General features: G+C 41.3%; 1 protein-coding gene across 3 annotated transcripts in view; it reads left to right on the forward strand.

The window, feature by feature from the left end:
- Positions 1-17,356, forward strand: part of Clcn4 (chloride voltage-gated channel 4) — a 64,153-nt gene that overhangs the window by 38,133 nt on the left and 8,664 nt on the right. For all 3 annotated transcript variants that reach the window (XM_034485164.2, XM_034485163.2, XM_076918538.1), the window contains 6 exons: positions 4,773-4,979; positions 5,094-5,174; positions 6,243-6,788; positions 9,489-9,675; positions 10,690-11,088; positions 16,989-17,205. In XM_034485164.2, the coding sequence (XP_034341055.1) occupies positions 4,773-4,979; positions 5,094-5,174; positions 6,243-6,788; positions 9,489-9,675; positions 10,690-11,088; positions 16,989-17,205 (1,637 nt within the window). The remainder of the gene's footprint in view (positions 1-4,772; positions 4,980-5,093; positions 5,175-6,242; positions 6,789-9,488; positions 9,676-10,689; positions 11,089-16,988; positions 17,206-17,356) is intronic.

The raw sequence follows: 17,356 nt of genomic DNA on the forward strand, positions 1-17,356 counted from the left end.
TAGTGTAGAAAGATGCAACCTTTGTTTCTTCTCCAATGTGAATATCTTTTAAACGTAGTTTTTTATTTATTATTTTGTGTAAGCGCATGTTATGCACATGGGGGTCGGGCGGGGGCTCTCCACATGCTACTGTGCATGTGTGGAGGTCAGAAGACAACTATGTGAACTCAATTCTCTCCTTTCACTTTCCCATGGGTGCTGCGGATTGAATTAAGGTCATTAGGTTTGAGTTGCAAGTGCTTTTACTTGTTGAGAGATGGCTGTTACTGACTCTAACTAAGGTAGACATCATTATTGGTGGCAGTTGCACATTCAAGTTTCTTATGTGACAAAACGACATGTGATGAAGATGATACTCATTACTGTGATATCAAGTGTGGAATGTAAAAAGTGGACCAATACCTTAAGTATGGTTCTATTTATATGGCAGCCTCAGGTAGCCAAAGTGAAACAACCTGTGTGCTGACTTGATCAAGAAATGCAATTGAATTATTGGAAGTGGAGGGAGAGGAAGAAATGTTCTTCTGAGGAGGCAAACAGCTTTCAAAGCTATCTATTGGGTAGAAGATATGTGGGTGCTCCACATACAATTAATTAGAAAACCTTTTATTGATTGGTTGGGAATTTTACATCATGCACCCCAATCCCACTCACCTCCCCATCTCTCCATATTTGATCTCTGCCCTTGCAACCTCCTGCCCAAAAGAAAAACAAAACAAAAAATTTTAAGGAAAAATACCATACTGTGGAAGCTGTAGTGTGTCACAGTGTGTCCCACAGTATACCCTTTGTCCAAACATCTTTACATGCAAATGTTCACTGCAATGAGTTATTGCTCTGGTTCAAGGCCCTTGGCACTACACTACCTATACTGTATCGTCACTGGGACTCCTATAGGATATTCCCTTGTTACCCTATGTTATGGAGATGCTGAAGCTTTGAATCTGCAGACCTGGCCCCTTTACATGCTCCAGCAGTTCATAGATGAAGGTAGATGTTAGAGTAGACCAACTCAAAGCCCTGGATCTGGGCCTGGGGTGTCTCTGTCAAAAGTGAGACTACAGTAGAAATTGACTTCAAATAGAAGTTGGAGCCATGCTACTTCACATTAGCAAAGGTATGGCTGAGCTGCTTAGAAAAGCTACTGTGTCTTACTCGAGTCATGTGATCTAGTAGAGTATGTTGGGCATTTGTAGCTCAACAGCAGAGCACTTGCCGGTCTCATCCTCAGCATCATAAAACAATGTGACTATGTGCTCGGCTGTTGGGCTACAAACTAGATCAAAACAGGTTTTCAAGATTGCTCACCTTGCTAAAAATTTTCTTCTATAATATTCTGATTATTTAAGGTAAAATTCACTTTCAAAACTTTTTAAAGGCAAGTTCTCACTATATAGCTCTGTGTGGAATTACAATCCTGTTGTAGTAATTATTAAAAACAGCCTCTGATCAAGCCGTCTATCTACGCTGCAGCAACTCTGCTGAGCTCAGCCGCCATGTTGTGTGGCCAGAGACCACGTGCGCACCACACCTAGAAACGGCCAGCTAGAGACACCAGCCTTGCCACCCACAAGATACCAGCGTGGGAGATGGCTCTGCCAATCTTCCATGCTGTCTCTGCAAGGCTGGGCAGTACCCGGACCATCCCACCAACCACACGGGATCAGTACAGATGACTCTAATGCCTAGATTATCCAAAGGCTTATATATTTAGTAATGATCAATAACAAGATACCCTTACAATCAGAGGTGTAACCCAATACCCAACCTAGATATACCAACTACCTTTGACTGCTACAGACAAGTGAACATCAGCCTTCATCTCCCCTCTCTCATTCTCCTTCTCTCTCTTAGCTCCTCCTCTTCCTTCTTCTCTTTCTCTCCTTTACTCCTCCCACCTTAGCTCCTCCTACACAATCCAGCCATGCTGACCTTGAACTTTATCAATCGTTTTATCTGATCCTCCTGAGTCCTGCCTGAGATCACAAATGTGCATCACCATACCCACTATAAACATTTTAAAATGCTAATTTGGAGATTTTCTCTGTATAATAAATGCACTATGTAAGTTCTGTAAAGTACATTTGAAAATGAACACTTCAGCAAAGGAAATGTCTCAGTTGGTATAAGTGCTTACTGTTCAAGCACGAAGGCTTGAATTTGAATATTCAGCACTCAAGTAAAGTTAAGCATGGCTACATGTTCCTATAGCACCAGCATTATGGAACTGAGATGGGCAGATCCTAGAAACTCACTGACCAGCCAGCCTACCTGAAACAGTAACCTTCATGTTTAGTGAGAGACCCTGTCTCAAGTGACTAAGTAGAATGATAGAGAAGACAGTCTGTATGTGCATACATGGATGCATTCACCTGCATAAATGCACCTACATACCACATATATACACAAATAACATAGAAATGAACACTCATAGTTTCTTGGATGTCAGAGTTTGGAGAGACCTAAATTCCTCTTGGAGTTCTCAATCCCAAAAACCACAAGTGTTCACTACCAACTGGACAAGAAATTGCCTCTTCTCAAAACTTGTTCTTTACTAATTTCTGTTCTTTACAAAACATGAGAATTCATACAAGTGTTTATTGATAAGAAAGAGCTTTGTTCTTAAGGGTAACACCATCTACTAAGAGTCTCTGCAATACTTCTCACTGAAGTCCTGCTTGCTTCAGTCTCTATCAATTCCAATTGAAGTAATTAGATTTGGCCATCTCCTGGGAATGAATCTGCCTTCTTTAGCTCCTAATTTGATCATGACAATTTTATAAAATCATTTTAGAGAATTACAAAATACCTATTACATTGTTCAATTCACCACATGCCATTGCTGGCAAAGGCTCTGGTAATTTAGATGTTTGTGATTTCTAAGTGGTATTATGCTTTTATAATGTACCCTGGGGTACAAATCCATATTAACTAACTGACAAAAATTATAGATGTTTTTATTTGAGGCAACACAAAAGGGCTAGATTGTGGCAGGCACAATCAAACATCCCTTCAGTACAGAGGTCTGAGAGTCCCAGAGCACAGGCTCAATTAGGGCAACTACCACTAAATACTAGTTTAACCACCACTCGTTAAATACTAGTTCAAGAAGTACTATTTGGCTACAGCTACGAGTACTCTCATGTTCTGTGAGAAGGAACTCACAGAGACTTTTGGGATCTCTCTCTCTCTCTCTCTCTCTCTCTCTCTCTCTCTCTCTCTCTCTCTCTGTCTCTCTCTCTCTGTGTGTGTGTGTGTGTCTCCTTCCCTACCCCCATCTCCTTCTCCCTTTCTGTTCTCCTCATCTTTTTCCTCTCCTCATTAAATTGAGAAATGAGAGACTATTATATGAGTAACTCTTGTGCCCACTTGTAATCTCAGCACTTGTGAGATGGAGGCAGGGGAATCAGGTCAGCTTGGCCTAAATAGTAGACCCTGTCTTAACCCTATCTCACTAAAAGACAAGAGGTCTGTATCATCATCCTGAGATGAAATAAGTTCTGTATCCAGCCCTTTAAAATTTGAGGATTAGCCCACTCATAACCTCCCCAGATCAACAACATTGACATAATAAACAATACAAACAGGCAATGAAAAAAAATGTGACCCTTAAAGATTGAGAAGTTGGGGGAGTTATTACTCTTTCCAGGAGCAGAGTATTTTAGAATCATCTGGCTGTAAAATTCCCTTTGCCTTGGCTACATCTCAGGGCAATTACATTAGATCTCTGTTGGGAAAGCTAGTTTGTGATTAGACCTCTGCAGAGAGAACTACTCCTTGATGTTTTCTAGTTCACCAAGTGATTCTCGTGATGTTGAGAAGCATTATGTTTGCTGTTTGAGAAGTTGTTTTACTTGGCAGAGACCACAAGAAGATGTTTTATATTATGTGGATGACACTGACAAGGGAAAACATTATCCCATAATATAGCATACAATTGGGAAAACTGGGTAGGAATTTGATTAACTGACCTAGTATCTCATGAATCTAATCAGGGGCTTGAAAGTTGCTAGCTCTATGGTAAACATTCATGTTTTGTAGTCCATTGTGGCAAAGGTTAGAGGTAGAAAATTATTGAACTACTTGGGAAAGTGGACTTCAATATGCAAAGTTCATTATAGATGCTGGCATCTAGTTGAATTCTCAGCTAAGACATAAATGCTCTTGTAGGAACAAAACAATTTTTGGCATTGACAATATGAATCAAGTCTGCAAAGGAGTAAGATAGTAGTTTTCTCTGTACTCAAAGTCCTTTTCAACATGAGACAATAGGAACAAAGTATATGACCTATACATATGGAAACATCATAGTGAAATTCATTATTTTGTATGCTAAAATATCTATTTTTTTTTTAAATCTATAGCTGGATTTGGTGATGCATACCTTCTTAAAGTTCAAGGTTAGACTGATCTATGTAGTGAATTCCAGGCCAGCCAGGGTGAGTCATCTATCTCAAAAAACAAAAGGCAATTTGTGATAATTCAAATATACACTCATACTGGGTTTAATTTATAAATTAAACTTTATGTATATACAGTTTGACATAATCTGTGTTTCAGGTGTTCACTGGAAGTCTGTGTCTCCACGGGTAGAGATAAGAGGGCTACTGTAATAAGATACAAACTTCTGCTGGTACAAAATTCCAGTCAAATCAGGAAGTGAAATAGCCTTCCATCCCTGTGGCTTAGGGAACCTGGTTCAGAGCTTTTGCAGTTTCTTTTTCCAGTCCTGGACCAATTCATTCCTTCTCACTCTCCATCTTCTGTTGCAGATAAAGACAATTTTGAGTGGCTTTATCATCAGGGGCTACTTGGGGAAATGGACTCTTCTAATCAAGACTGTCACCCTCGTGCTGGTTGTATCCTCTGGCCTGAGCCTTGGGAAAGAAGGGCCACTGGTGCATGTGGCATGTTGCTGTGGCAACTTCTTCAGCAGCCTTTTCTCCAAGTACAGCAAGAATGAAGGCAAGAGGCGCGAGGTGAGCCAGCTCCCTACTACCTCCACCGATAGGGGACATAACTTCTTGGAGTCTCTACCTCCTCCCACCCATACTAAAGTCCACAAAGCTCACTTTTAAGGTCTCCATTTGCAGGTGCTTTCAGCTGCAGCTGCTGCTGGTGTCTCTGTGGCGTTCGGTGCTCCCATAGGAGGTGTGCTCTTCAGTCTAGAGGAGGTGAGAGGGGCCAGAATGGGCTCCCATGTTATGGAGTAGCCAGAAATATGTGGGTGGCTACAGAGCACAGAAGAGTAAATAAGATGCATGCATTTAATTAAGGAACACAGTTTCTGTTGTTAAATGTGCTCTCATGTACTTTTTTCTAAATTGCCAATATGAAATTTTTGGAGAGATATCTAGTGTGGGAATACAGACAACTTAGATTCTGACTTAGTTTTGAAACTTAAGGGATCAATCCAGGGGTTAGGATTTTTTTTCTTCTGAAAATATCAAGACAGGTAACTATACAGGTTTCATGAGCTGCACATTTTGCCACAGCCCTTTGACTGGACTTGCAGCAATATCCATGAGCAGGCATGGCTATGTGGCTAAAACCTTTCTTTATGGGCTTTAGAATTTCACCTTTATTTAGTTCTTATGCATCACAAAAATGCTATTTTTTGAATGAATATTTCAGGTTATAGGTAATTACTTTTGTTACACTAACCGTTCATAAATATAAAAACTCTGCTGCCATATAAATACATTTTCTGGGTCAGAGTTGACTTGTAAGCCACAATTTTCTAGCCCTTCGTCTATTCTGTTGTTAATACAATAAGAATTATTGAGTTTGTGAGGACTTCTGTGACATGAACTTATGAGTACATATACCAATTTTTCATTTATGCTCAGGGCCTGGAGAATACCAAATATGTGCTGTACCTCTGAGCTGTACTCAAACCTTTTATTTCTCTTCAAAACGTAGCACAAATCTATTTTTGATTAAAGCTGTTCAACTTTTGTTAACTTTTATAGTACTAGGGGATGAACCCAGGATATTATGACTGCTAAATAACACTGTACCACCCAGTTGTGCTCTCAGTTTCTGAGTTTATGTTTAGACATGAGTTTTCTTGAGTGTCTTTTTGGTTATGACTAAACATAAACTGATAACACGAGTGGAATATACTTTTGGTATTTAGACTCTGTCTTTTATTCCAAGTGCCAGCAGTTAGCTGCTAAGCCAAGAGAAAGGTTCTGAGCAGGCCTTTCTCTAGTCATTGTGTAATTTTCTGTTTGTCCCAGGTCAGTTACTACTTTCCCTTGAAAACCTTGTGGAGGTCATTTTTTGCAGCCCTGGTGGCTGCCTTCACGTTGCGCTCCATCAACCCCTTTGGAAATAGTCGCCTGGTTCTCTTTTATGTGGAGTATCATACACCCTGGTACATGGCTGAACTCTTCCCTTTCATCCTGCTTGGAGTCTTTGGGGGTTTGTGGGGAACCCTCTTCACACGCTGCAACATCGCCTGGTGCAGGAGGCGTAAAACCACCAGGCTGGGGAAGTATCCAGTGTTGGAGGTCATTGTGGTGACAGCCATCACCGCCATCATTGCCTATCCCAATCCCTACACTCGCCAGAGCACCAGTGAGCTCATATCTGAGCTATTCAATGATTGTGGGGCTCTTGAGTCTTCTCAGCTCTGTGACTACATCAATGACCCCAACATGACTCGGCCTGTGGATGACATTCCGGACCGGCCAGCCGGGGTTGGAGTTTACACAGCTATGTGGCAGCTGGCCTTGGCACTGATCTTCAAAATAGTCATTACTATATTTACCTTTGGCATGAAGGTAAGTGAAGCAGAAAGAAGGGGAAGAGGGCATTGGGGGGGGGGGATACAGCACATTATTCTCCAAAAATTATCATTTGAAGAAGAGAAACGCTGACCTTTCTTGAATGTTCTCATGAGCTTCATTTTCTTTTCATTGAATGGAAACAGTTCTCTAGACAGCAAACATATGAAGTAGAGATTTTATTTTCATTTTCTTTTTGTGTTGTTGTGGGTTTTTTTTTTTTTTTTTGAATACTGGGTCTCACAGTATAACTGACTGGCCCAGAACTTGCTATCTAGACCAGACTAGCCTTGAACTCATAGAGATCTCATGCCTCCCAAGAACTGGAATTAAAGGCATGTGCTATCACACCTGGATATTTCCACTTTCTAGTTGAAGAAACTGTAGATGATTTGATCCAACCCAATTTGTGGGTTATGTACAAGATACAGGGTTGGACATTAAGTCATTTCATTGTCTTAGACAAGTATAGATTTAGTTGCTGAGTGGGTGATGGCAGGTAGAGCACCCTTGAGAATTAATCTGTATCCTGAGTCTTTGGGGTACAGAGCCCAGTGCAAAATGCTGTCCTTGAAGGGAATATGGCTCTGGAGAGACACAGGCAATGTCACCAGCATTCAGAGAATCTGTCCTGGCAGCATGAATACTAAATCAGCATCATGCGGGCACAGAGCAATTGCTCCCTTGTCTGAATTTAAGTAGGTTCATGGCATGGGCTGTTTGCACATATCTTTTGTTGTTGTTGTTGATGTTTTTGAGAACTGTAGATAATAATACATGCTTCCATTTTTGGAGAGAAGGCAGGTTCTTTCATTCTGGTTTGAAGCACTGTTTTAACCCAACTCAGATATACATACCTCCCATGGTATGGAGGCATTATTATTGCTTTCTTTTTCTCCTTTAGATGGAGTTTCACTGTTTAGATCAGGGTGTCTTTGAACTTGTTATCCATCAGCCTCTTCCTCTCAAATGCTGGGATCATAGATGTTAGTGCCATGCTTAGCCAAGTTTATCATTTTAAAGTATAGAGTTCATTGTGTTTATGTACATCCAGGAATATAGGGTAGCAATTGCTTATTTAGATTCAGAATATTTTCATTCCCTCAAAGACACTATATTAATAATTATTCTTCACCCTCCCTTCCTCTAGCCTTTGCAGCCATTCATGTGTTCTCTGACACTGTGGATTTACCTATTTTGGACATTTCATATAAATGGAATGGGATATGTGGCCTTTTGTGTCCAGCATCTTTCACTCAGCATCATGGTTTCAAGGTTCATCCATAGTATACCATGTTCTAATATTTTGTTCCTTTTATTGGCTAAGTAGTATTTTATTCTATGTATATCCCACATTTTCTTCATCCATTCAACTTTCTATGGACAGCTGGGCTGGTTTTGTGCCTCATAGTTGTTGTGAATAGTACCATTATTTCTATTTAAAAACTTATCAGAATATACCATTCATACAGAGTTGTCCACAGCTTAATGAATTTTCATAAAACATGCACATGTATGGCCATTACTATTGCCATGTGGTATTCAAAAATCTTATTTTTTATGGACTCTCCGAAATGGTGACTTTGGAAGGCACAAGATGGGTAGGACTCATTAAGCAGATGACTCACTCTTATTTTTCAGTTCCTATCAAAAGGAGTTTGTCTTTGGGTTCCAGGAAGATGCTACCGGTTACCCTTTACTAAGGAAGGCCTACTTTGAAGTTAAGGGGGACTCAATAACTGTGGAGTAAGGGAAATTCAAAAAGAGATGGTTTCTCAAAGGTCATTCCGACCTCTAGAGATTGCACAAGAGGCTGCCTCCTTCACTTCGGAGAGGTTAAAGATCTGCTTTCATCCTCAGATTGATGGCCACTGGGGTGGTGAGAAGAGCAGCTGCTGAGAGATCCACAAGCTTGTGGGTTCTCAGTGAACTTGGGATTCAGGGAGTTCTGAAGCATATGATGTATATGGTCACCAGCTAACCCAAAATATGTTTTCATTCATAAACTTAGAAAGCTCACCACTACCAACACCTATTTGACCACACTGTCAGCTTTCTTGCTGCCCCTGAGCTGGCTGGAAAAAATATTCTGAAAGCTTCTTGGAAAATGAGTTGAGTCAGGAAAGGGATAGTTTCCTCCTCTTCCCCTGAAAGGTGTTCCAACCATCACCCTTTGAAGAGAGCAGTAAGTCTTTGAAAAGCTTTTGGAGGATCCAGGACAGCTAATCAGGACATGAGGCAGTGTGCTCAGTTTATTTTACCTGGGAGCAAAGGAAGGCCATTCTCATCCGTTCTCATGCTGTGGCTTTGACATTTAATTTTCAAAGCCAGTGTGAATGACACAGCTAGGGGAGTGGGAAAGTGGTGAGGGGCTCAGGTGGCAGATGCTGGCTTGGAATGTTATCTGCAGTGAAGTTTATTCTTTAATGCACAGCAGGCAAAAGGGCTGGCCTTTGAAGGAGAGGAAATGAAAGTGTCAAACTGTGTTCTTTTTGAGTTGCAGTGGACTCCACCATCTAAGCGACTGTGTGGGTCAAATCATTTGTCTCACCTTTCCCCAGCTTCCTTGTTTTGTCTCCTGTGAGGACCTAAGCCAAATGTGAATGTTGTGGGGGAGGGAGACTCTTACTCTTCCTGGGACTGGGAGAACTGGGCCTCCTTTTCTCAGGCTGCCTTTTCTTTGTATGCTCCTTCGAGATTCCCTCAGGTCTCTTCATCCCCAGTATGGCTGTAGGAGCGATGGCAGGCCGGATGGTGGGAATTGGTGTTGAGCAGCTGGCCTACCATCACCATGACTGGATCATCTTCAAGAACTGGTGCAGGCCTGGAGCGGACTGTGTCACACCAGGGCTTTATGCGATGGTGGGAGCTGCAGCCTGTCTAGGTACAGCCATAGGTGGGGAAGGAGGAGGACAGGGTGCTGATCTACCTTAGATGTCAGACAAGAAGAAAGAGGGATTTGCTTATTGGCTTTGCTTGGGATAGGGATAGGCTATACTTTGGTAATAAGTAAATTCCTGTTTGCTAGCTCATGCCTTATTCAACACACACACACACACGCACACGCACACGTGCACACACACACACACACACACACACACACTTTCACATGTTTTAGAAGGTTCTCCTCTGTCCACTCATTCAAAAGCGCAGGCTGATTTTACAGATGTACCATCTAGAACAGTGGTTCTCAACCTGTGGCTTGCAACCACAAGGGTCAACTTAGACCATGGGAAAACACAGATATTTACATCACAATTTGTAACAGTAGCAAAATTATGAAGTAGCAATAAAATGATTTTGTGGTTGGGGATCATCAGAACATGAGGAACTGCATTAAAGGGTCACAGCATTAGGAAGTCTGAGAACCACTGATCTAGAATACAGCTTTGTAACAAGTGATATTGGAGATACTTTTCCTCACCATAACTACAAGTGCCACTTGTGTGTAGTGGGTAGAGGACACAGAGGGTGCTTAGCTTATGATCATAGGACCTTCTTGATAACGGATATCTTGTATCTTATATATTAAGGTTAAGAAATCCTGGTTTAAGTTTATTAGAGTAAGAATTTGTTGGCATTGCCTTTGAATACCTAGGGAAAGCTGGATCTCTGTCCAATCTAATATTCCTTAAAATAATCCATGTTCCTCATTGGAGTGTAGCTCCCTGTTAGGCAATAAACAGGTCCCTGATGCAGCGCTGACTTTAACAGAGTCTGAGCCCAGTCATTATGTGGGACTGACTCTTTGGAACAAGTATGAGAAGGACCAAAAGTTCTCATTAGAGAGACTTCTTGGGGTGAAATTATGATCTGTAAACTTGTTTGCTGGCACAAATCATGCATTCATGGGGACTAGGGCTAAGCTTTTAAATCTCACTGTCCTTTTCTGTTATAGGTGGAGTGACTAGGATGACAGTGTCTCTGGTGGTCATCATGTTTGAACTGACTGGAGGTCTGGAGTATATTGTACCCCTGATGGCAGCCGCTGTTACCAGCAAGTGGGTGGCTGATGCCTTTGGGAAAGAAGGGATTTATGAAGCCCACATCCATCTGAATGGGTACCCATTTCTTGATGTGAAGGATGAGTTCACCCACCGTACCCTGGCCACTGACGTGATGCGGCCCCGGAGGGGAGAACCACCATTGTCGGTACTAACCCAGGACAGCATGACTGTGGAGGACGTGGAGACTCTCATTAAGGAGACAGACTACAACGGCTTTCCTGTGGTGGTCTCTAGAGACTCGGAGCGCCTCATCGGCTTTGCCCAGAGGCGGGAGCTAATCTTGGCTATAAGTGAGTAAGGACAGGAAAGCTTTCCCGTTTTCCTCAGAGAATAATGGTAGCTTTTGTAGCCCTAGAATCAGCATATGAGTTCCAGGGAGTTCCTGAAGTCAAGGACGTTCCTTGACAGGCTCCTAACATGTCAAGTCTAAGTAGTCAGTCCTCAACCCGTGCATATATGGGCAACACTAATTGGATTCAATAGGTTGTGTGTGCTTAGTATGTATATGCATATGTATAGTAACTATAGAGGAAGAGAATGTGAAATTTAGATGATAAGGGAGGAAACAGGAAAAGTTAGAAGAGGAGAAGGAAGTGTGGAAATGATATGAATACAATGCACTCCTGTATTAACTCTCCAAAACAAAATTTATGATAAAAAATTAAAAATCAGAAGTTTCCAAGCTCTGATTTTAGCAGATTTGTAATCTAGGATCAGATTAAGATACGAATTCTGATTTAACTGGCCCACTGGGGCCAGTTGAGACTCTATATTCCTTCTGAGCCTCCCAGTCATGCTAAGTCTTCTGGCTCTCAACTCACATTATTGAGAGTTAAGATTTAAACTCAAGCCCTGAGGCAGATATTCCTAGTTTAAAGTGGTTGCTGTGGGGACACAGCCACTGGGGTTCCATTCCTGCTAGGATATATGCTAATGTCATTGTTGCTGCTTCTGTCACACAGTTTTCTTTGGATAGCAGAGAAGGGAATCATATCCAGGTGGGGTGTTCCAAAGACAGGCTGTTCCAAGGAAGCCAATATATAGATCCATTTTGCCAGGGATGGCGGCAGTGGAAAAAAAGCAAGAGGTGGACCTGGGTAAAAGTTGTAGAGAGAGCTCCAGGCAAAGAGAAATAATGTGCTTCAGAGGACCAAAGTCTTGTGGACCTTGGGGTGTAGCAGGTACAAGTGCCATTGTAGCCCATCTTTACATGCATGGTGAACATCAGGCCCTGCCCATCAGCAGTCCTGCTCCATGATCTGTGAGATGCTCCTATATCATATGGGAGACAAGCCTCTGGCACAACTTCTATGCCCATAGGATGGTGGTATGTTCCACCACATCTTCCAGAATGTTCCTGCACTATAACAATGAGACCTTCTTCCTCCTGCATGGCTGCTGATTACCTCACTGTTAACACATCTTCACCAGGCTGCTGTTTATCCTCTGGCCCTTTGTTCTTCTTTCCCAGGCACTTCCTTTTCTATTTCTAAAACTCCTTTCCCATATTAAATATCTTAAAATACATTTAAGATATCTTCCCCTAAAGCTTTCCAAATGTTAGTGTAGATAAGCACTGCCTTCTAACTTTAATGGTTAGCTCACACCGAAAATACAGTCTCAGCTTACATTTTAGGTACCATGGCAAATTCTTGTGTGAGCACTCAGAGATGTTCTCTTTATATAGGTCCTGTCTTGGAATAGGGAGGTGCCTTGAGGGGTAAATATTGTCTTACAAGTAAGGAGATCATTAAAAGGTTGTTTAAGGTAGGGTTGGGTTTGTTTTATAATAATGGAATCAGCAGCCTTTAAAATGCATTCAACCCCCCAAAATCATTTACGCAAAGGTTCAGTTTAGAAATTGAAGTAATAAATGTCACAGAGTCATTACCTATTGTGCTGCTTCAGGCACACCTGCCAAGAGACAGCTTACTAATTTTGCTTAAATCTATTACTGTAATCAAGTGGGAAGTGGTAATTGGCATCAACTCCTTGGAGAAGAAATTGAAGCTCTGCAAGTGTGCACCCTCTCAGAAGCTATGTTTGGAATATCTGAAGAGGCACCATGCAGTGTAAATCATATTTCTATGCTTTTGGTTAGGCTCATCATAGTGCAGAAGCTGCCATTTACATGGTTTGCAGAAAAGGCGAGGGGTGTTTTGCTCCAAGGAATCAGACAAACTGTTTTCCTAAGCCATGGAAATGGCAGGATCACCACTTTCTGGTGGTGAGATTTAAGACCTGTATTTGAGGAATTACATGCTCTTGCATGACTATTGAGATAGGGCATTAAACAGTTTGCTAAAACTCTCCCATGCCAAGTTCACTTTTAAGGGCTACTGCAAGGAACATTCAAGAAAGTTGTCATAAGGAAAGAATGAGAAATGAGAAATTTAAAGATTTGCTTACATTTTACGTTTTGTTCTTTTCTTCTAAAACTTAAAAATAGCTTTGTTAAGTTAGCAAAGTAATGGATCTCATAATAGTGTTTTCACATATATGTGTTATTAAGTTTTGTCATTCCTAATCCATCTCTGGAATACCAGAGAACAGCTCTGGTCTTTATATTAGAGGGTGATAGCGCCCCCTTGCGGGAATCAGAGTTATTAGTCATTGGGACTTGTGTGCGACCCTGGTCCACATTCCTAGCAAGGGGAATTCCCCCTCTCATTACTCTTTGCAAATATGAAGATTCTTCTGTACTCAGCAGGGCTCAGGCTCTTCAAGTCCTGGCTTCTGCAATTAAGCAAGTACAGGTTCCAAGAGGACTCAGTGGGAAGCCACAGAGATGATTAAAGGAATGGAAAGTTAAAGAGTTGTGGAGAAGAGTTAAGGGAACTCTCATTGTTTTTTTTTTTTTTTTTTTTCATCTAGTGGATGACTTAATAATGATTCTCCAGCATATGGAAGATGCTTGCTTGCATAAAGAGATCCACATTCAGGACAGAATGAGAAGATAGGTATCAGATCTGCCAGACAGGCTCTGTAAGTGTAGAGGTTTCTGTCTGGAAGCAGTCTTAATTATTGGACTGGGTCATGTGGAATAGTGCTGTTAATTACTTTCTGCTAAGTGTTAAAATATATGGTGTGTGTGAGAGATTTCTTCATGCTTTGGTAGGTAGTATCTTATAAAATAATCTTTTCCTTCTACATAGTGTTTAAGTCATGTCATACTGCTACTTAGCGTGAGTGGTTGCTTCCAATTTTCCATTTTAACCTTTCTTGTTAATTGTGTTTGTTTTATGGAAGCATTCTTATCCAACTGGATAATAGAGCATAGCTTCCCTGGAAACAATTACTCTAAAGTAAAGGCTCGTAACCTTAATACCACCAACATTTAGATCTGGTTGGGGATGTCCTGCACATTGTAGGGCATTGACCAGCATCCTTGTTCTCTCTCCACTAGAATCTAGTGGCACTACCCTTTTCTATTTTGTGACAATGAAAAGGACCCCTAGACATACTAAATTCCCCTAAGAATGGGCCAAAACTGTTCCCAGTTAAGAATCATTGTTCCAAAGCCACTCACAGGCTTCGTAGATGTTTTTATCTAATTTAAAATTTTTTCTTCATCTATTACATATGTGAAATGCATGTCACCAACACCATATTAATTACCCTCTTTGCATCTGACATTATTACTACTAGAAAGTGGAATATGAGGTTGAACAGCCTTAGCAGGTGCTCATAAAATACACATCATTTTCAAAGGAACTGTGTCTACCAAGACTAGTTCTAGTACAATATTATGATGAAGCCTTTTACATTAAAACATTGAAAGATACATTTAAGGACTTGACCTCTCAAACATTAAAAATGAAGTTATTTTTATTGCTTTTTAAAAGTAAAAGTAATACATCCTCCTATGTTATTGGAAAAAAAATAAAAGATACCCTCATTCTCACCACTGTGGGACAAAGCCTATCATAGTTAGCATTTAGTGAATTTTCTTCTTATCTTTTATGTCTTAAAAACTGTATCTTTGGGGGCTCAAGATGTGGCTCAGAAGCATAGGTATAGCACCTCCTTCTCCAGAGAGTTTGAAACCTTAGTATAAATCTTTATAATTTAGCTCCAAAGTAGGAGAGCCATTCTGGAAGGATGAACCACTGTTAACCAGCATAGCAAGAAACAGAACTCATATTCCCATCTGATCCCAGCTTCTTTTTACAATCTTTGCCTGGTGGTAGATAACCCTTGGGCATTCTTTTCTAATGCCTCCTCCATGAAATAGGCTCTATTCTACATGACAAACAGCTAGATACACTGACATTTAGTAGATCTTGTCCACTCATACATACACACATACATATGACAGCAATGTTTTGTGTTGGGGCTGAAGAAATGGCTTAGCATTTGTTAAGAGCATTTGCTGCCCTCCCAGAGGATCCAAGTTCTGTTCCCATCACCCATGTCAGGAAGCTTGCAGCATTCTGTAACTCAAGTTCTAGGATATTCAGTGTGCCTTCTGGCCTTCACAAGTGCACACACAGACAAGCACATGTACGCACACACATACATACACACACAAACACACAATTCAAATGAAAACAAATTTTTAACAAAATGTTTTGTGCCTATTGCATGCTTAGACATGCTCTTGGCACAAGGAATACATTGGAAAGCAATGAGTTCTTAGCTGTTATTATCAGGGTTTCAAACAGTATCAAGAGATTATGAGGAAATATTCCTTCTCTGTTTATTTCACCAACTGGGCTGGATGGTTTTATGAGAGGCTTGACAAACACATGTGATCAGTTCTCGATTAATGGTTGTGGTTTGATCCAGTCCTGATGTTCAGTTTGATTGTTGAAGTGGATGGAAATCATGTTATGTGGGACTTTAAGAGACTAATTTGGCTTGTGGAAATGAGAAAATAAGTATGTACTGGATATGGCCTCTGTGCCTGAGAGCTTTAAGACAGAAACCTTTTGGATTAAGAGACAAGAGCTCAGTGTGTAGCCTGTAGTGTGGATTGTACAGGATCTACACTTGAAAACATTCTGTACGTCAGTGTTATCGGGTATTTGTGGCTGAATCACATCCCATTTGATGTAGCTAGATTCGACCTGACCCATATAATGTGCAGGCATTTACTCAGAAGGCCCGCCTTTCGTCTTTACAACAGAGCCCTGCTTTCAGACTCAGCCTGACCTGGATGATTCTACTATTCCATTAGAGTACTTTAAATGGTCTTGGAGGAAGCAGCAAGAATTTTATTTTTGAAGGAACAATGTAAGGTGAATAGTAGTCGTCTTTGAGAAGGTTAAGAACTGTACTATAGGAACTGGCATTCATTTTTAAGGCCAGCCCTGATGTACATTTTCCCTAACCTTTTCCCATGAACTAAAAGGAAGATTAAAATTCCAACAGAAGGAAAATGGCCTTGGAGAAATATCTTGAGACCGATGGATTTATTTCACGTGTGACTTAAAATAGCTTGGGTTTCTAGCACTACATTAAGCTGTAGCTCTAATGAATTCCGGTTACCCTACTTTTCTCCAGCATCATATGGCTTTGCCTACAGACAGAAATGAAGTAATTGCTACCATAACAGTTTTACTATCTTTCTTTGTGAAATCTATGAAATGGCACATTTTAAAGAGAGGAGAATCAAGAGGTGGCTGGATGCAGCTTTTGTTAGGGTTGTTTCTTTGGTCCCAAGGGTCATATTTGGGATTGAGCTGCATTTCTGGGCTGTGAGCCTAGGCAAGTCTTATTGGATTCTCATTCCTTTAGGATTCATAATGCCATTTAGGCCATTTGTAAGCTCGTTTGTAAAAAACCATTGTGCTAAGGTTACTGGGCAGTGAAATGAGGTTTCTTGTTCTCACAAAGTTCAGCCCATGGTGAGATGGTATAAATAAAAGTGAGGATGGAGGCCCTTTGCTCATTTGGGGTACTCTGGAGTCTAGAGAAAAGCAGGGGACGTCTGTATAGGGCCATGTGGGTGGGGGTTCATCTTGCAACATGTTGGCAGTGAACTTTCTGGTCACATTTATGTTATGGTCATAGCAAGGACATGTGAGAGGGATGCCAGATTCACAGATGTTTGGCTAAAGTACTTGCTATGACTGTGCCTTTTGCCCTCTAAACTCCTTTTTGAGATTCCGAGATGCTGTATGTGGGCAGGTGGGGGTAGTGAAGTACAAGGTTTTTGTATGTGGCTTATTTTTTCTCACTCTTCTAGAAAATGCCAGACAAAGGCAAGAGGGCATCGTGAGCAATTCCATCATGTACTTCACAGAGGAGCCCCCTGAGCTGCCTGCCAACAGCCCACATCCACTGAAGCTGAGGCGCATTCTGAACCTGAGCCCTTTCACTGTCACAGATCACACGCCCATGGAGACAGTGGTGGACATTTTCCGGAAACTGGGGCTCCGACAATGCCTGGTGACACGGAGTGGGTGAGTATCCAGACAAAGGAAGAGAGAATGCACAGTGTGGCCAGCTTTAATGTGTCTGGCCTTAAAGGAAGTCATGGTCCATTGGGGTGGACTAGTCCTGGACAGATGCTACCGCTAAACTGAGTTGGATGTATTGAGAAAGAAATGTACA

This window comes from Arvicanthis niloticus, chromosome X (assembly GCF_011762505.2).
Source record: "Arvicanthis niloticus isolate mArvNil1 chromosome X, mArvNil1.pat.X, whole genome shotgun sequence".
NCBI lineage: Eukaryota > Metazoa > Chordata > Mammalia > Rodentia > Muridae > Arvicanthis > Arvicanthis niloticus.